The sequence below is a fragment of the Pelodiscus sinensis genome, chromosome 15 (assembly GCF_052426305.1).
Source record: "Pelodiscus sinensis isolate ZL-2025 chromosome 15, ASM5242630v1, whole genome shotgun sequence".
In the NCBI taxonomy this organism is placed as follows: domain Eukaryota; kingdom Metazoa; phylum Chordata; order Testudines; family Trionychidae; genus Pelodiscus; species Pelodiscus sinensis.
Window position 1 is genome coordinate 25,136,865 of NC_143066.1, and position 20,652 is coordinate 25,157,516.

At 43.9% G+C, this 20,652-nt stretch overlaps 1 protein-coding gene across 3 annotated transcripts in view; it reads right to left on the reverse strand.

The window, feature by feature from the left end:
• The window catches only part of USP42 (ubiquitin specific peptidase 42), a 48,137-nt gene that overhangs the window by 3,913 nt on the left and 23,572 nt on the right, over nt 1-20,652 (reverse strand). For 2 of the 3 annotated variants that reach the window (XM_089782319.1, XM_075899489.2), the window contains exons 14-17: nt 20,076-20,167; nt 17,560-19,059; nt 6,606-6,718; nt 2,693-2,784 (exon numbers count right to left, since the gene is read on the reverse strand). In XM_089782319.1, coding sequence (XP_089638445.1) covers nt 2,693-2,784; nt 6,606-6,718; nt 17,560-19,059; nt 20,076-20,167 — 1,797 coding nt within the window. Of the gene's footprint in view, nt 1-750; nt 795-2,692; nt 2,785-6,605; nt 6,719-17,559; nt 19,060-20,075; nt 20,168-20,652 lie in introns of all 3 variants that reach the window. The other variant, XM_075899490.2, reaches the window with a different exon arrangement.

Below are 20,652 nucleotides of genomic sequence, written 5' to 3' on the forward strand. Positions count from 1 at the left end.
TCCCTGAGTGCTGACAGTGGTAACTGTCAGCAGGAGATGGTCTTCCACTGACTATGCTGTCCACTCCAGCACTTTTGTTGCTGAAGCTTGTTTATCAAAGGTGTTTTTACACACCCCGACCAACAAAAATGCTAGTGTAGACAAAGCCATAGTGCACAGGTGGGGAATCTAGGGGGTCCCAAGCTAGTAGATTTTGTGCCCCCCCCCAGGCTCTGGGGTGAGGCTAAAAATGAGGGGTTCAGTGTGTGGGAGGGGGCTGCCAGGAAGCAGGCTTGGAGTGTGGGGTCTGAGTGGGAGGGAGAGTGCAGGAGCAGGCTGGGAGGGGAGCCCTGAGCCTTGGGGGTTGGATCCAGGCAAGCAGGAGGCCACACCTGGCTCCTGGGCCTGAGGTTCCCCACCCCTGCCTTAGCGTAAGGCCTGTTTACCCGTAGCCCTAGAAACGGCTGCTTTTTTAAAACAAATGAAGAGTCGTTCCAACAGAAAGACTAGCAGATCACCATAATTTAAACCAAGTTTAAAGGAATTTCTTCTTGTGCGTTAATAATACAACAACTTTTGAAATATGGAATTTCACTTGTTACCTATCCCAGAATAACATTGCCAACAGTCTGCATAATCGAGTCGGCAATATGTTACTAATTTTTCACCTCAGTTATATGCATTGTCAGTCCACTATTTGTTACCAACAGGGTCACCCTCACCAATTGCCAAGGACATAAAAGATACTGAGGATTGACAAATGCAACTTGCCTGTGGCTAGTGAGTTTTTTCTGCAAGGATTACTTTTCACTCACCTATAAGAGAGGAAAACAAATTGGCAAGATCACAATTGTTATAAAACCAGTATAATTCGGCTGCTACTTTACCCTGCTGCACTAGTGAAGAGAAAAAGCCCAAAATCCTGGGTAAGTACTATGATCAATTGGTGTATACATGGAAGTTGTAGCCTTGTTGGTTCCAGATTTCAAGGAGACAAGGGCTTTGTCTATACTTGCAGTTGACTGACAAAAAACTTGCCATTCATAGGTGCTTCCCCAACCCCTCCAAAGTTTTGCCACAAATGCAAGACTGAACACTGCTTTGTCGGCAAGAGCACTCTCCAGTCAACGAAACAAAAGCAGCTTGTGGGAGCTAGAAGTGTTTGGTCAGCAAAAGTGCTGACAAACAGTATTCATGTGTGCTTTTGGTGACAGGGCTGTGTTGATACAGCCTGGTCGCTATGATCTGCATAGTGTTAACACAGTCAAGGTGGGTGAGGTAATATTTTATTAGATTAACTTCTGTTAATGTGAGACAGGCTTTGGAACCATACAGAGCTCTTCAAGTCTGGGAAAGACACTTTGAGGCTTGGTCTACACTTAACAGTTTAAAGTGCTGCTGCAGCAGCATTTTAAAATGAAAGTGTGGCCATGGAACGAGTAACGAGTGCTGGGAAAGAGCTTTCTCTATGTAAACCACCTCCATGAGGGGAGCATCTAACAGCGTTCCTAGCACTGTAGCCTGGTTCACACTGGTGCTTTACAGCGCTGTAACTTGCTGCACTTGGGGCCCGTGGTTTCTAAACAGTTCTGAAGCATAGCTAACTAGACACACTTAACCGGCCAAATATCCACATTTGGCTAGCAGCTAGCATGTTGGACACCCCGAGTTGAGGGGTGCTGGTTTTTTCATACCCCTAAACCAGATAGTTACAAAGCTGTAAAGTACCAGTGTAGACTTGGCCTGAGTATCACAGCTCAATGCAAGGTAGAACAGATTGTTTAGCATAAATACAGAATGGCTTGTTATCACCTTTGCAGTCATAGGACAAAAAGAGGATGTTAGTGAGTAGCAAATTGTTGTGGTAAGCCAGGGATGGCCAAGTTTACTGATCCTCCCAGAGGCATAAAATAATTTTCAGAAGTTTGAGAGCAGGAAATGCCTACAGGGACTTACGGCTACTGCCCTGTGGCAAGGTGAAGAGGTTGAGGCTTGCACGTGGCAGAAGTCTTGTCAGGTGCCTTGCATCGGGCAAAAGCCAAGACCCACCATCCTACCGCTGGGCATGATGCCCCAAGCTCCATCCCTTGCCTTCCTCCAGGTATGGAAGGTAAAGAATGGAGGTAGGGGAACCCAGAGTCTATACTAACTGTAAAAGAGCCTTATGTTTAGCAATTGAGCTCAGTTTTTGAAAGTCACTCTTTTAAACTATACCAATCTACAGCAATACAAGTAAAAATAAACAACAGGCTTGGAAAATAATCTGCTACTATACATATCTGATGTATGGATATCTGGAACAATAAATTCCTCTGCTCTAACAGTGGTACTAAATAATTAGTTTATGAACATTTTCACAAGAAATAGTTATTTTAAACAAGACAATGTTATCAAGAACTTAATTTTTAAACAATGATAGCTATCTGGTGGTTCCTCACATCTACTACTGATGTCAAAAGGTTTAAAAAACAACAACCCTAATTCAAAACCATATATGTTGGTGTTAAATGAGAGCAGCTGGGGAGAGTCCAACATGGATTACATTTAGAATATAAATTAGGATTGTATTTTTTGTTCTATTTGGGAGATGTGAAATTGATCTCATGTTAATAAAAATAGGGGAGAGATTTGGATTGAATGTGCACGAAGGTAAAAAGCTTACAGCAGTTAATTACTATGCTCAAAATGAAACAATCACAGAAATTTAACATACCTTCCATCTGGTTTCATCTGTGTATGCAAAGTTGCCATCTGAAGATTTAATGACTGTGTATCCATGGTTCTTATGAAAAGGTAGGTCTGTAGCTGAAATAGAAAGTATTTCAATGTTAAAACCCACTTATCATAAACTAGCATTATTTTGATTATACTAAGAATGCTGATTTGTTAAACAAATCGTTACTGGGGCAATGTTTTTCTAATGAAGTGACTCATTGTTAATAATATGCTTTATTGCAATGCTACTAATCTGTATCTTGGGGTACATCTAAGACTACGTTCGTCTGTCGAAAGAAGATATGTAAATTCAGAGCTAATTTGCATACCGTCGTCCGATCGCATTATCGGAAGGTTTTTTCCAAAGTGAAAGCAGTTTAGATGGGTTTTTTCCCCCCGAAAGATCCCCCCCTTTTTCAAAACTGCTTTCACTTCGGAAAAAACCTCTTCCAGTAATGAGATTGGAAGATATGCAAATTAGCTCTGAATTTGCATTTCTCCTTCAGACAGATAAACATATCTATATGTACCCTGGAAGTCACATAGCATCATATCCAGTCTTGAGTACTGAAATTTTCTCTCCCTATTTCATTCCTTCCTAATATGTCCAAGATGCAGTTTCCAAATAATCTTCCTGATTTATCAGAATTACTGCCCTCTCTGAATTCCTTCACTGGTTCTCCAATTACCTTTCACAATTCCACCCATACCTACATTTCAAATTCTCCACCAACTAATTATCCCAGTTTCAATACCTTTTTAAACTCCTCCATCCATGTGTATTTGACCATGCCACCCCTCTGCATGAAAAACTCCTCTAATTCTAATTTGTCAAACTACTAGTTTATCTTCATACAAGTACCAAGAAAGTAAAAGTCCCATTGGACAGAGCACCGGACTAGGAATCAGATATGGATTCAAGTCCCAGCTGTGTGTCTGACTTGCTGCAAGGATCAGGGCAAATCATTTAACCTCTAGGCCTCAATTTTTCTAACTGCAATATGGTGATAATATCAATACAGATTTATGAAGTAATTTCAAATATTAAGATAAAGAGAATTAAGAGCCAAGCTACTTCTGCAAGGGCCTTTAATTGAGTTTATACAGTAATCAATGAAACAACTAATACATCCCCACAGGAAGGTTTCCAGTGTGTCCCGTCTTAAGTCTTCCTTAATTTATAACCGCATTGGAGCAGAGACCATGTGTGTGGTACACTCCTGACTATCTTTGTCCTTCTCCTTGCATGGTTTCTTGTACAGGTTGAATCTCTCTAGTCCAGCACCATACGTGGTCCGGCATTATTTTAGCCAGCCAGATGTCCACTTATAAGTGTGGCCAAGATTCTCAGAGTCCCATAAAGTTTATTTACAGCCATACGCCCTGGCTCTGTTATTTAGCTCTATTTCACCCTAAATGTCTTCTAAGAGCCCACTATGCAGTGAAAATGTTGGTAATGCTGCTAGAAAATGTTGACTTCCCATGGTTTAGCAAATTCTCTGGTTTGGCACTGGTCAGGTCCTGAGGGTGCCAGACTAGAGAGGTTCAACCTGTATTTACAAACGAGTGGGTAAAAACTGTTTTGTTTTTTTTTTAAAGTCAGATTTCTATATTAAATTAAATATGAAATTTACAACTTATATTAAGGCCTCAATTTACTATAATCTATTGAAATACTTTAAATAAAAATATGGTGTATCAATGAGCCCTCAAGTTTTAAATTATATACAGAACAAGAAAGAAAATATACTGCTTTTTAAATTATATACAGAACAAGAAAGAAAATAGCTTTCTTTTGTGCCCAACACAAGCCCTGCAACTATGTATTGCATTAAATAGCTATTATTTTCAGTCTTTGCAATGGAGTGTTTCATATTTTTCCAAGTATCGGTACTTTCAGTTTCTGTTATGCAGAAAAGTTTTTACCTTAATTATTTTCAGTTTAGGTAGCACATGCAGAGAGAATATTTTCTTCATTTGAACTAGTTAATTGAAAATTGAGAAACTGAAAGGGAGCTGACAAAGCAAGAAAGCTTGTTTTTCTTGCCTACTCTATAAATAAAAGCCAGCTAGTAAAAGGACAAGATCTACTCATCATAACAACATGGACAACAGGCCAAATTTTCAAAGGTATTTAGGCCTAATGTTGCAGAAAGTGGCTTAATGGAATTTCAAGAGTACCTAAGCAGGTTGGGCATCCAACTCCCATTGAAATTAACAGACAATGAAATTAACAACAAATGGTCTGGTAGCACTTTATAGTGGGTCTGTACATCCTGAACTCATAACTCTGGTCATCTGAAGAAGTGGACTGTGTCCACGAAAGCTCATGATACCATCTCCATGTTTTGTTAGTCTATAAAGTGCTACCAGACCATTTGTTTTTTTTTTCCTGTGACAGACTAACTTGGCTACCCCCTGAAGCTAATGAAATTAATGGGCATTACAGTCCTACCTTGTCCTTATGAGCTTCTTAAAATCCCATGGAGCTCCCCCATCTGTATCTTTAGGTGCCTAAATCTAGTCCACAGTGACCAGTAATAGTTATTAACTTTAGTTAATATTTCCTGTGTCTCAGAAAATCAGTTCTTAGTGATTTTATATTTTTACATGTGAACTTTATATATCCAGCTCATTTACACTAGTTGTATTTAACAAAAAAATTAGTATATTTAATTCCACCCAAAAACAGTTTGATACAAAGAATATGGTAATGAGCTTTTTACCATTTTCTAACAAAAATTAAAAACCTGATATGTACATATTAAGCTATAGACTTTCTTAAATATGTATATATAAAGTGTATCCTGCTGTTTAGCAAAAGTATCGAAGTTAGTGTAAAATCCAACTGCAAATCAGTATGTTTTAATTGTTATACTAATCAAAGAGGCAGAACACCTTTATCTAGGAAAGTAACCAAAAAGTACAATTAACTAGGTCTTATACAACATTTATCAGTAGACTTCAAAGCACTTGACAAAAGATATAACCATCATTCTCCCCACTTTACAGATAAGGTATCCAAAGTCACCTAGCAGACCAGTGACTAAGGTGGGAATAGAACTCAGGACTCATAGGTCCAAGCCCAGTCACAAATGTGAAATAAGGTTAAAATATATAATGTGTCAAGGGTTCCTACTTGCTGATTTAAAACAAGATTAGAGTGGGCGATTTAAGTTATTTTTATTTAAATTATCCACTCTTATTTCCTTCATCTTTTTTATTTATGAGATTCACTAATTACAACATAGTGCTATCCATTCTCTTATGCCAGGGGTCACCAATGGTTCCAACATGGCCAGAGGAGTTATTACAGAGCAACGTAAGGCTTTCCTCCCACTTCCCTGCTCAGGAAAGAAGAGAGGAATTAGAATTTGATTTCCCACATGATAATTATAGGTAAACTAAGCCATCAATAGTTTTTTATATGACAAATGGATTTGTGCAGAGACTTTGTTGGTCAAGATTTACTGGATTACATAATTTCATGGACTTCCTCACCCTCCCCCTCCCCCGCAATAAGGGACATAAATTAGTATAAAAATATTAACTGTGCTCAGAAAAAAAAAGGCACAAATATTTAAATTAAGTAGGCTTGGCATAGGCAGAATAAACCATAGAAATACTGCTTTTCTTCCCCTCCCTAATTGATGCACCACAATTTCTTGTAACAAACATGCTGATGAAAGCAACTGCCTAAATGAAAAACCCAGGGTAAATAAACACACTAATCTGGTATATTTTATTTCACAAATATACTAAACTAAAGAAATTATCCAACATTTCTGAGTTGCTTGGTGTCTGGAAGATGTAATGTACTGTATGTGTTATATGTAGCACTTAAAAGGCTTTAAATGTTTTTTCTTTATTTGAAAAAATAGAAATCCCATTAATTTTTAATGGCCTCTTACCAATAAAGTCCTCAGATTTCTTTGTATGTTTCTTCTTTTTCTTCTTTTTTTTCTTATGTTTGTGGATGTCAGAATCAGAGCCAGCCCCAGAGATGTCTGAATCCTGGTGCAGTCTGAAAAACGCATACAAATTAATATGAAAACAAATCTGATACTTACACTATTGTTACAAACAGATTATAGTTTATTTATACAGATGTAACTTATTAACTTTTGAGGGAGTTAGACACATGCGTAAAAAAGAAAAATTTGGGCTACGTGTCCACTAAAACAGTGATGGGCCAGATAGGCTAGTGAGTGGGCTGCATGAGTGGTCCTCCTTCACCTCATTGGGCCACAGACGGGAAAAAAGGGAGGTGGTGTTGCCTTACATATTAAAAATGTACACACTTGGACTGAGGTGGAGATGGACATGGGAGACGGAAGTGCTGAGAGTCTCTGAGTTAGGCTAAAAGGGGTAAAAAACAAGGGTGATGTCATGCTAGGAGTCTACTACAGGCCACCTACCCAGGTGGAAGAGGCTTTTTTAAACAACTAACAAAATCATCCAAAGCCCAAGATTTGGTGGTGATGGGGGACTTCAACTATCCAGATATATGTTGGGAAAATAACACAGCGGGGCACAGACTATCCAATAAGTTCTTGGACTGCATTGGAGACAACTTTTTATTTCAGAAGGTTGAAAAAGCTACGGGGGGAGGGGAGGAGGAAGCTGTTCTAGATTTGATTTTAACAAATAGGGAGGAACTGGTTGAGAATTTGAAAGTGGAAGGCAGCTTGGGTTAAAGTGATCATGAAATCATAGAGTTCACAATTCTAAGGAAGGCAGATTTTGGTAAGCTCAGAGAGCTGATAGGTAAGGTCCCATGAGAATCAAGACTGAGGGGAAAAACAACTGAGGAGAGTTGGCAGTTTTTCAAAGGGACATTCTTAAGGGTCCAAAAAGCAAGGTATTCTGCCGCGTAGGAATTTGGAAAGAGAGAAAATATGGCAAAAGACCACGAGATCTTGCATGATCTAAAAATAAAAAAGAAGTCCTATAAAAAAATGGAAAGAAGGATAAATTATAAAGGATGAATATAGGCAAACAACACAGGAATGCAGGGTCAAGATTAAAAAGGCAAAGGCACAAAATGAGCTCAAACTAGCTACAGGAATAAAGGGAAACAAGAATTTTATAAATACATTAGAAGCAACAGGAAGACCAAGGAGAGGGTAGGCCCACTGCTCAATGAGGAGGGAGAAACAGTTAACAGGAAACTTGGAAATGGCAAAGATGCTTAATGACTTCTTTGTTTCAGTCTTCACCGAGAAATCTGATGACGGAATGCAATGCCTAACACAGTGAATGCTAGTGAAAACGCAGTAGGTTTAGAAGATAAAATAAAGAAAGAACAAGTTAAAAATCACTTAGAAAAGTTAGATGCCTGCAAGTCACCAGGGCCTGATGAAATGCATCCTAGAATACTCAAGGAGCAGATAGAGGAGGTACAGGCAGTCCCCGGGTTACGTACAAGATAGGGACTGTAGGTTTGTTCTTAAGTTGAATCTGTATGTAAGTCGGAACTGGCGTCCAGATTCACCCGCTGCTGAAACTGACCGCCAGTTCTGACTTACATACAGATTCAACTTAAGAACCCCAAGCTTCCCCAAGTCAGCTGCTGCTGAAACTGATCAGCAGCTGATTCCAGGAAGCCCGGGGCAGAGCAACTCTGCCTCGGGCTTCCTGTAGTCAGCACTGGTCAGTTTCAGCAGCGGCTGACTTGGGGACACCTGGGGCAGAGCAGCTGGGGTGCTGCTGGGTTGCTCCAGTAGCACCGCTCCTCGGCGCTACTGGACCAACCCAGCAGCACCCCAGCTGCTCTGCCCCAGGCGTCCTGATTCAGCCACTGCTGAAACTGACCAGCAGCGGCTGAATCAGGACCTGGGGCAGAGCAGCTGGGGTGCTGCCGGGTTGGTCCAGTAGTGCCCAGAGGGCGCTGCAGGACCAATCGGCAGCGCCCCAGCTGCTCTGCTCCAGGGTCCAAAACAAAAGCCTGGTCTGCTGGGGGGGGGGGCACAGTAGCCGCCCCCCCACCCCCAGCAGACCAGGGATACGGGAGCAGAGCCTCAGCGGCAGCGGGGTGCCGCGCCTCTGAGGCTTTGCTCTGGCAAAGCCTCAGAGGCGCGGGACCCCCCGCGGCTGCGGCTTCAGTCCCAGTGCCTGTGGTCTGCTGGGGACGGTCCCCAGCAGACCACAGGCACCGCGACTGAAGTGGCAGCAGCGGCGGGTTCCCGCGCTTCTGAGGCTTTGCTCTAGAAGCGCGGGAACCCGCCCGGTGCCCCTGGTCTGCTGGAGACGGTCTCCAGCAGACCAGGGGCACCGGAGCAGCTTACGAACGGGGATCTCTCGCCCAGGAGCTTGCAGGTAGCAATCCGCTACCTCGACCTCCGGGGCGAGAAAGCCCCGTTCGTAAGTGCGTAAGTCGGGGACTGCCTGTATCTGAGCCTCTCGCTATCATCTTTGGAAAATCATGGGAGACAGGAGAGATTCCAGAAGACAGAAAAAGGGCAAATATAGTGCCCATCTATAAAAAGGGAAATAAAGCAACCCAGGAAACTGCAGTCCAGTTAGTTTAACTTCTGTGCGAGGGAAGATAATGGAGCAAGTAATTAAGGAAATCATCTGCAAACACTTGGAAGGTGGCAAGGTGATAGGAAACAGCCAGCATGGGTTTGTAAAGAACAAATCATGTCAAACCAATCTGATAGCTTTCTTTGATAGGATAACTAGTCTTGTGGATAAGGGAGAAACGGTGGATGTGGTATACCTAGACTTTAGTAGGGCATTTGTTATGGTCTGGCATGATATTCTTATCAACAAACCAGGCAAATACAACTTAGATGGGGCTACTATAAGGTGGGTGCATAACTGGCTGGATAACTGTACTCAGAGAGTAGTTATTAATGGTTCTCAATCCTGCTGGAAAGGTATAACAAATGGGGTTCCGTAGGGGTCTGTTTTGGGATGGGCTCTGTTCAATATCTTCATCAACGATTTAGATAGTGGCATAGAAAGTACGCTTATTAAGTTTGCAAATGATACCAAGCTGGGAGGGGTTGTAACTGCTTTGGAGGATAGGGTCATAATTCAAAATGATCTGGACAAATTGGAGAAATGGTCGGAGATAAACCAGATGAAGTTTAATAAAGACAAATGCAAAGTGCTCCACTGAGGAAGGAACAATCAGTTTCACACATACAGAATGGGAAGCAACTGTCTAGGAAGGAGTATGGCAGAAAGGGATCTAGGGGTTATAGAGGATCACAAGCTAAATATGAGTCAACAGTGTGATGCTGTTGTAAAAAAAGCAAACATGATTCTGGGATGCATTAACAGGTGTGTTGTGAGCAAGACACGAGAAGTCATTCTTCCACTCTACTCTGTGCAGGTTAGGCCTCAGTTGGAGTATTGTGTCTAGTTCTGGGCACTGCATTTCAAGAAAGATGTAGAGAAATTGGAGAGGGTCCAGAGAAAAGCAACAAGGATGATTAAAGGTCTAGAGAACATGACCTATGAAGGAAGGATGAAGGAATTGGGTTTGTTTAGTTTGGAAAAGAGAAGATTGAGGGGGGACACGATAGCAGTTTTCAGGTATCTAAAAGGGTGTCATAAGGACGAGGGAGAAAACTTGTTCATCTTGGCCTCTGAGGATAGAACAAGAAGCAACGGGCTTAAACTGCAGCAAGGGAGGTTTAGGTTGGACATTAGTAAAAATGTCAGGGTAGTCAAACACTGGAATAAATTGCCCGAGGAGGTTGTGGAATCCCCATCTCTGGAGATGTTTAAGTGTAGGTTAGGTAAATGTCTATCAAGGATGGTCTAGATAGTATTTGGTCCTGCCATGAGGGCAGGAGACTGGACTCGATGACCTCTCGAGGTCCCTGCTAGTCCTAGTATTTTATCATTCTAAGACTCTCATCACCAAGATGATATCCCAAGATAGGGCAGTTTTCTTAACTGTGCTTTTGTACCTAAAATTTACAGGGTGCGCCAATTGAACTGTAGTAGACTTATGACTGGATGCAGAGAAAAGTGCACGTCTTTTACGGCAGCGGTTCAAAATTTATTTTATACTGCGGACTGGAAAACTCATTCACAAGCTTTTGATGGACTGGCAATGTTGTTTGCAGATTTACATGTTTATTATGCAAATATGCTAATATGGAAATAAAATGTTACTGATCTTTCAGAAGGTCCACCCCCCAGAGTTCCTCAGTACCAGCCCTAACCCCTGGAGCCCCCCCAACCCTTCACTACTCCCCAACACCAGCCACTGACCCGAGAGTCCCCCACACTCAACTTCCCTAAGTGCCAGCCTCCTGCTCTCAGAGTCCCCCCCCAGTACCAGTCCCCACCCCTTAAGAGGCCCCCACTACCAGGCCCCCCCCACTGTCAGCCTCCTGTTTCCAGAGCCCCACTGCACACAACCTCAAGCCCTCCCCAGTGTCAGCTCCCAGTATTAGCCCTATCTCCAGAGCCCCTGGTGCCAACCCTGCCCCCATAGCCGCCCACTACTAGCCCTGCCCCCCCAGTGCCAGCTCCCCACCCCAGATGCTCTAGTGCCCCACCAGTGTCAGCCCGGCACCTCTTAGAGCTCCCTAGTACTAGCCCTGCCCCAGAGCCCCCCAGTATTAGCTTTGTCTCAGAGCTCCTGCTCCCAGCCCCCCCACTTCTTAGAGCCCCCATCTCCAGAGCTGCCCAGTACTAGCCCTGCCCCCCTCAGCCCTGCACTGCCACCAGCTGAACGCCACTGCCTGGGTCGTGGCTGCCATGCTGGGCTTCGTGCAGCCTTCCCTCCGTACACCGAATTGCTCTTCTGCAGCTGAGAGGAGACCCTGCCTCTGCCTAGTGCTGGTTGGCTGAGAGGTGCGGCAGGACATGCCTCTCCCAACAACCCCAGTGGGAGCGGTGTACCCCAGCCTTGGCCCCCCGAGCCATCATGGCCCGGCAGCGAGCTAGCAGTTGGGAACCACTGTTTTACAGTCAATGTTGTGTGCAGTCAGCATGCATCTCACTACATGTGCCCTTACTTTATTCTGGAGATAGGGCTAATATTGGGAGCTGATGCTGGGGAAGGCTTAGGGGGTTGTGTGCAGTGGGGCTCTGGTAGTGGGGGGCTCTTAAGGCCTTTAGCAATACCCACAAGAAAAAACTATGCAGATGGAAATCAGTGGAATATGGCAGCCCTGAGAATGGACAATGGTGAACAAAATGTCGAGGAGCGCACACAGGCCCCAGATGGACTGCAGGTTGCCCTCCACTTCACTAAAATCAAGCTGGCCAAAACTCAAAATAAAGAGCACATCTTATTTTTGTAACAGTTGCTGCTGTTCCCCTACTCCAACATCTCTGCTGCTTTGCTGAAAGACAATGAACTACTCAGTATATCAGATAATGCCCACTGCTAACAGATCAGTCATGCTCAGCAACAAGGAAAGAGTTGAGCATTCAGCTTCACTCCCAAGTTCATTTATTTAGGTTTCCCATTTTTGTCCTTATCTCCAGGATGAGCGTGCGCGTGCGCACACAGTCAAACTCTATACCTATCAAACACTACAAATCAGCCCTCTGAGGTACGTCTAAATATCATCAGACAGTGACTTTTTTTTTTTTTTTTTTAAAGAATCAGTCTCTTAGTTTGTCTATTAAAAAAAAAACAAAAAAAAAACACCTCCTCCAGAGAGCTAGAAACAATCTGGCAAGCACCAATAAGGATGAATGCAAATAGTTGACTACTCACATCTCCCCTCCCTCCACTTGCTGCCTCAGAGGGCGGGGGAGCAGCAGCTGGTGCTGGGGGGAGCCAGCTTAAAAGCCAGTTCCCCCCCGGCACGGCTCTGTGGTGCTGCCTGCCCTCCCTCCCCCAGAGGCAGCAGTGTAGGTAGGGGAGGAGGGACTAGGGGAGACTGCCATGAAGCAGCCTCTGCCCACAGTGAGCCCAGGCTTGCCGTAGGCAGAGGCTGCTCTGCATCACAAGGAGCAGCCCTGTTCATAGTGGCTGGGGCTGGCCCCAGAGGCCACTCCGGCAGCAGCCCCTGTTCACAGGGGGTTCCAGCTCCCCGCTGACGCACCCGCCCACAGACAGCAGCTGCTGGACCTGGCACAAGCTTGGACTGAGCAAGCCTGGCTCAGTCCTGGCTCACACTGGATCCAAGGGCTATCCCTGCTGCAGCTCTGCAGTTTAAATGTAGTAGGAGCCAGGCTGCCTGCCCACCCAGCTCTTACTACTTTTAAACAGCAGAGTCGCAGCCAGGACCAACTCCCAGAGGCTTCCTCCCTTATCAACTAATTGTGTAGTCGACAGAAATTCTATCGACTATACGATTAGCTATTTACTTGTTTCCTAACATCCCTAAGAATCAGACACAATTTGCTTCCTTTGCCTCCAAAGGGAAAGCACAGCTTATTAAGAGAGGAACTTGTCCATGTCTTCACTCTCCATGACTGCTACATACTTGCTTTAAATTTCTAATCAAAAGGGAGAGCAAAACAATGGGGAAGAGAAATTTTCAATCTGTCACTGGGAGTTATTACTTTTACAGTTTAATGCAGGTATACGTATTACGCTACTGTAAACAAATACAAAATGATATGTATTAATGTTCATAGGCACTCTTTACTATTAGAATGCAGCCGTGAACAGTTGAATGAGTTACATACAGAGATCTATGTATTCAGTGATTGCTGGGACTACAGAATTCAGATGTTGCTGCAAAAATTGATTAAAAAAAATCTTGAGTTTTCATTTAAAAGAAATTATATTTCTTATCTCTATGGTTAAGGAAAATAACCTTGAAATGTAAACAGGTAGCAGGCCAATGCCTGCTTGAACCCGCAGACAGCATAAAACATACACATCTGTCAGGATCCTCTAGACTTGCAAATATGTGGTCATGGAATATTCAAAGATGCCATAGAATTTAGCAATTTGCCAAAACCAGGTATTTCAAATTTGTTTTCTATTCCTCTACCCTTCCAACAGCTGCCACTTGTGGTCCAGCTTTCCCCATAAGGAGGAGATAACTGGATTACAGTGCCTGCTTCCTGTACTGTTCCAGAGTCAGACAGCAGGGCTGTCATTCTGGAGCCCAGTTTGCAACAAGGGAATGGGAAGTAAAGAATGGTTAACTGGGTCCCGCCCCCAGCCTGCAGGCTGAAGGAACCAGTCTCCATGTGCTACTCCCCCCTACAGCTGACCCCCTGCAGCCTGTCTTCATCCCCTTGAGCAGCCCCCCCCCCCGCATCCAGTGGTCTCCCCCCTCAGTGGCTCCTCTTGCAGCAAGCTGTTGGGTGGGGGGCAAAGCTCCAAGGGCTTCCCCCTTCTGCTGCCTCCCCTGGAACACAGCAGGCTGCTTGGGGATGGGGACGGGACAGGTTAATACTCCAGAGGCTGCTGGCCCTTCCATAAGCCTCTCCCCACAGCCTGCAGGCTGCCTTGGGGGTGGGGATTTTAGGCTTCCCCCTATGCAGCCTGCAGGATGTCTGGGATGGAAAGGACCAGAATCCAGAGACTGCTGTCCCCTCCAGTGACCTCCTCTATGACCTATAGGCTTGGGGGGGGGGGAAGGTTCTGGGGGCTGCCCATCCCCAGTAGACCCCCCATGCGGCCTAAAAGCTGATGGGGGCAAGGCTCCTGGGGCTGTCTCTAGCCTCCAGCACCTCCCTCCCCGGCCTGCAGGCTGTCTGAGAAGGAACCAGTCTCCAGGTTCTGCTCCCTCCCTGCAGCTGGCCCCCTATCTTGGGGGGGGGGGAGGGAAAAGACCAGGCTTTGGGGGTTTCCTCCCCTTCAGCACCCCCCCTCCAGTGGCTCCCCTGTCCAGCAAGCTGTTGGGGGGAGCAAAGCTCCAGGGGATCCTACCTTCTGCTGCCACCCCGCCAGCTGTCCCCATGGAACACTGCAGGCTGCCTCGAAGGATGATGGTCCAGAGGCTGCCACCCTCTCCAGCAGCACCTCCCTGCAGCCTGGGTGTAGGGAAGGTGAGGCAAGGCTCCAGGGACTTCCTCCCTCTCAGCCTGTGGGCTGTCTGTGGGTGTGGGGAAAACCAAGTTCCTGAGGCTAACACCGCCTTCAGCACCCCCTGCCTACAAGCCATCTGGGGGAGGGTGAGACTCTGGAGGCTGCTGCCCCCTTCAGTGGCTCTTCTTTGTAGTCTGCAGGCTGTCTGGGGGCCTGAGGCTCCAAGGGCTTCCCTCCTCGAAGCCTGCAGGCTGTCGGGGCGCGGGGAGGCTCCAGGGTATCTCCCACTTCAGCTGCCCCCCCCCCACAGCCTGCTGTCAGGGGAGGGTCCAGGCTCTGGGGGCTGTCCCATCCTCCAAAGGCCTCCCCCCACGGCCTGCAGGCTCTCCACAGGCAGGTAGGCTCCAGGTTTGGGAAAGGGAGCTCCTTACTGGTGTGTTGGTAGGCAAATGGCAGAGCCCCAGCCCTACTACCACTCTTTTGGTGGGTGCATTCAGTATCGCATCCCTCCCCTGTATCCTTCCCTTTTGCATTCCTTCTCTCTTTGCCCCCTCCCTTTCCATATTATGGGAAATAGTCCCATTCCCAGCACTTCCTGTTTTCCAGGCACAACAAAACCCTGACCTTGATTTAAGTTAGGGTAAGAGGAATCTTTATACCAAATTTGGTGATCCTAGGACTTATGCTTTAGGAGGAGTTCCTGAATAAACTGACAAACAGACTAACTCCAAAATACATATAGAGATTTGATTTTAAATATTATCATCTAGCAAGTAAGAATAAATATGAAAGTTGATCTAAAACATAAGACTGTCTGTAAATGGGTCAAAATATAATGTAATTTATTTGCTATGACAGGAAAGCATATCATTTAATACTGCTGAACAGTAAGGTGCCATAATGGCTGCACAGTTAAAGTTGCAAACACAACAAAACCCAGGACTATGTTCCCTTAAATTAGCATTAAGGTTCACATAATCACCTGGGAAGATAGACAAATTTTCTACCTTGTTTTCCTAGCACACACTTCTGTAATGCAGGAATTCTAAGCAATTTTAAATCCATCTTTCTGACGTTTCATTTGTAATTCTGACTTTTGGAGGGGCCTCTGTATAAACACACCTAGACTTATCACACAATGACTAAATAAAGTTATGACTTGCTCAAAGTTTCCTTTTCTGCAATGAAATCCAAGAGGATATTACTGGTTTTGGTAGGAGACAGAAGGGGTTTCAAGGCCTGCAGATGAGTGTAGTTGGGGGAGGGACGGCTGTAGAATAAAAGGTAGCTCCACGGGCTGCCTGGGATTTGCTACCCTGTGCAAGCAAGAACCCCACTGAAACCATGAACCTTCTCAGGGAGGCAGATTTTTCAACAGGATTTGCTAAGAGTAGTGAAGTCCAGGTGGAGGACCTCAGAATTAACTCAAAAGATTCAGATGCATTAACATTTCCCTGTAACTTTTACCTTAAGTTATGCTGTATTCACTGCACTCCCCTCTGACAAAAATACAGGTGGTATTGTTGAAGAACAAAGGCAGAGAAGCACTAGCACATGCACCGTGCAAACCAAATCCAACCACAACCTTCTCGCCAGGACTCTTAGAGCAGCTCACACCTGTTTAAACAGCTGGCTGTTCTCTGCTCTGACTGCATGAGGCTTCAAATGCTGTCCCCACCCCCCAGCAAAATCTCTCAGTTCCCACTGGCCAGTTTCCAGCCAATAGGAGCTGAGAAATTTGGCTGGGGCAGCATGCAAAGCCTCCTTCCTCTCCATCCCCTTGCTGGAGCAGAGCCACACGGAGCAGCCAGCCATTCTGACCTGGGTGGCAGAAGACAGGCAAAGAGGCTATGTCTCAGGTTCCTGCAGGATTGCTGACTGGGAGCCTTTTAGGTAAGTGCCTCCCAGCCAGAGCCTGCCTCTGGCACCCCACTTCCTCTCTCCTCCCAACTACCAACTCAGGTCACCGCCTAGTACCCCATCTCCCCATGGTCACAATTCCCTCCCAAACCCTACAATCTCTCCTACATCCTCTCCTGCATCCATACCCTTTCCCTGATCCTGCACCCTATTCACCTGCCCCATGTCACCATTCAAATTCTCTGCACCTCTTTTCCCCCTTCTCCCAAGTCACAACTCTCTCACAGACCATGCACCCCCCTCTCATACCCCTCCCCCAGTCAGAATAATCTCTGGCATCCATACTCCCTCCCAGACCCTGTACTCCAAGCCTCTGCATCTGATCACAACATGCTTCTTCACCCAAATACCTTCACAGACCCCATGTCCTCTCCGCAGTCTAGTCTCCTACCTCAAGCTCCCTTCTGCAACCCAACCTCCGTCCCAGACTCTGCACCACCTGAATAGAAGTATGGCACTTGACCACTTACAAAAATCTTGGGAGTGGCCTCCTATTAAAAATTATTGTCCACCCCTGCATTAGCATGTCTCTAAACCTCGTCTTCCTATACACATGAACTGGTCCTGTGTATTCAACACCCATCTAGACTTGTAACAAGCCATTCAGTTAAAAAAAAAAAAAAAAAAAAAAGCTGCATGATTGCATTCTCTCTATTTTAGGCTAACATTTGGTGTGAACAAAATGTAGCCCATTGCTACTTTGGGAAGAAAAGTTTTTTTGTCATGACCTGCCTTACCTAAGGTTGACCATAGCCTGTTTTGAAAGTGTGCAATAAACTTAGGATCTGTTAGCAGACAATTATAAACATTATTTGTTTGATCCTGTTCCAACGCGCTCTCAAACCTCAACATGGTTTGATCCCGTCTATGTAAGAAACATCAAACTAACATCGTGATCTTCTCTAATGGACTTTACAGTACAATTGGGCTCAGAAGCAATGGAAGGAAAAAAGGAAGACCAGGGAAATATCCAGACACAAATTTGGAAGAGGAGTTTATTTAGAACGTTGTAACTGAAAGTTTGTCTTGCTTACCGATCATCTTTCTCTCGGTGTTTATCTTTGGATTTCTTTTTTTTCTTTGACTTTTTGTGTTTTTTCACTCTTTGTTCTTCCATTGGCTCACTCTGCAAACTTCTTCTGCGTTTCTTTTCCATATTACTGTCACTACTTTCTAGACTCGCACATTTTCTTTTTCTGTCGTTTAGATATTCAGATTTGTGGCAAGAGGTTTCAAAACTTGAATTGTTTTCTTCAGACATAGGTGCACATTTTTCATGGGAATATTTTTCAGAGTGCTGAGAGGGAGCTGACCAATGATAATCTATTTTGGAGCTACTGAAATGTTTCTCTTTAGCTACTGGTTCATGATTCCATCTTCTTGTGTAATAATCATCCCTATATGACCTACTGTTGTAACTCTGACTTGATTTATCATAGTCTCTGTCCCCATGAATGAATTTTCTCTCTCTGCTACCTCTTGCTGCATAAGGAGGATAATCATTGTAATATCTGCACTTATCCCATCTCCTTGGTAAATCTTGGCAATATCTTTCCCTACTCCAAGATCCTTCTGTTTTAGAATGGCAATATCTATTCTTCTCATGATCAGTTTTTCCTCTACTTCGAGATCTGTAATTGGTATATTTTCCTAAACTTCTGTCATTATCAGGGTTGTCTCTTTCTCTATGCATAACTTTGTGCTTATTTCCACTGGAGTGCTCCTGTTTATACCAACCCTGCTTTGTACTCTCTTTGTTGTAGGAATGCCTTTTTTTGGCATCTGGTTTGTTTCTGGTTTGCTTCTCCTGCTCTACGCTTTCAGAACGCTGCCTTTTAGCACGGTAGTGCCCTTTGTCAAGTTTTTTGGGGGAGCAAATTCTTTTCTTCATTGGAGAATGAGACTTAAATTTTTTCTTATCCTTATTTTCTTGACATTTTTCATTACCACTCAGTCCATCGTTTTCTTTAGAATAATTACTCTCTAAAATGTTATCCAACTTTGTAGAAGTGTCATTAGTAGGTGGTACATCTGTATAATTATTACCACTCTCCTTTGTTTCTTGGCATTTATCTATAATAATTAGAGTTGTAAGTTTTATAGAACTACATTCATTGTCGGACTTTATGAAGGGGATTTGCCCCAATTTCTCTGCAGTCTCAGCAGAACCTCTGATATGCAGAGGACTTTCCTTCAAAGTCATTTTTACTTCTTGTGGTCCTCTTATCTTATCTGTATAATCCTTGGTATCACATTGTTTAGAGAATTCATCATCAACTCCCATGGATATTTTCTTAGTGTTACACTGTCCACTGATATCAAAATGTGCATTCTCAGTTTTTGATACAATACTTTCAGCAATTTCTTCTTTGGTAGAAATAGTCTCAAGATCTGATTCAGTAAAGGAATTCTGGACATTGCAGGAAAGGTTAGCGGGAACTTTACTAGACTTCTCACAGGAAACAGGACTGTTGCCACTGACTGAAGTTTCTACATGACCATCATTCTCAGAAGTGTTTTCAAGTCCAGTTGCACTGCACAAAATAGAAATATATTTGTCTTATTTCTGATGAAAGTCACAAACACTCAACAAGACAATTTTTAAGAGTTCAGTCCTTTTCATCTGTAAACATCTGACTCCTGGAAAGCTCTGAAAGACATTCTGTTTAGAAACACATCAAATTATATTGCCTCCTCATGAGGAAGGCTCTTTTGCTTGCTCTTCTAAGTACAACACTTCATGGGCAACTATCCTGTCAATTCTCCTACTTCCTCTACATCTACTTGCTGCTTAGGCCAGGTCTACACTGGTGGAGAAAAATCGATACAAGATATACAACTCCAAGTACATGAATTGTGTAGCTGGAGTCAACATACCTTGCGTCGATTTTCTGGGATGTTCCCACACTGGGAGGTTGACGGGAGAAATGCTCCCATCACCTTCCTTACTCTTCACAACAGCAGTGCCCTCAGGGTTCAATTTAGCGGGTCTTTATTAGATCTGCTAAATCGAACTCCAGAAGATCAGTCGCTGAAGTGTCAACCCTCCAGTAAATGGAGAAAAGGCCTTACACTCATGATCATACTTGCTATGGTTGCCCTTCCCCTCTCCCTCCTTCCCAGAGGTCAGGAAGGAAGGTGGCAGGAATTTAATGGTCAGCGTCCTAGCAAAGTAGCTGGGATTATTCCTAATGACCTGCCCATGATTTAGAAGTGTGGTAAACCAAAAATACTTATACCCACACTAATAAATAGATATTGTGTTCATGCATGCATTCCCAGGAGTGAAAAGAAGGGGAAGAGGAATATAGAAAATACAGACAATACGACAAAATGTTTTTTATGTAGAATGTTTTTCCAAAGTTTTACATGAGGCATCAATAGGTTTTTAATACAGGAATAATAGGGACAATGCCAAACACAGGTTCTGTTCTTTCATTACGATATTCCTACAGTAATCTAAATCTTTCCATTTAAGTATTAAGAATTAGTACACTCATAATAAAAAACTTGTATGGCATTTTAATTTGGACAAAGCATATTATTTTACCTTATTTCTTCTGACAAGCTTTTCAACTGCTTATACCGGAAAGACTCTAACATTCTATCCTCAGGAACTGGTGGCAAAACTGTAGGTATTATCTACAATTAAAAAGTACCAGTTAAAACATAAAATGATAGCGATCGTATATAAATTTGTATCTCATCCCAAAAAGCCTTGAGAGCTTTCTAGTTACATCCAGGCATGCAAAATTATACACATGGATCACTATAGGCACAGTGCCTGAATGTTCAATATCACAAGCATTAACAACACTGCACTTCAATTTACAAAAAAGGAAAACTGAGTACAATACTACACATTTAAGTTATTTGATGTTCAGCACTACAGTTTTTGCCTCATCTGAAAGACTGCATACTTAACAATACAATTCCTCCCCCAACAAGCACTTAGTACCTCAAAGATTTACATAAACATCAGCCCTCATGAAAAAGCAGTGTGGTTTACAGCCCAGATCCTAAACCTGACTTGCCATACAGCCCAGAGTAAATCACAACCTCTCCATGTTTCTGTTTTCCCAGATCACAGATGGAATTATAGATAGGTACAGGCAATCCCCGGGTTA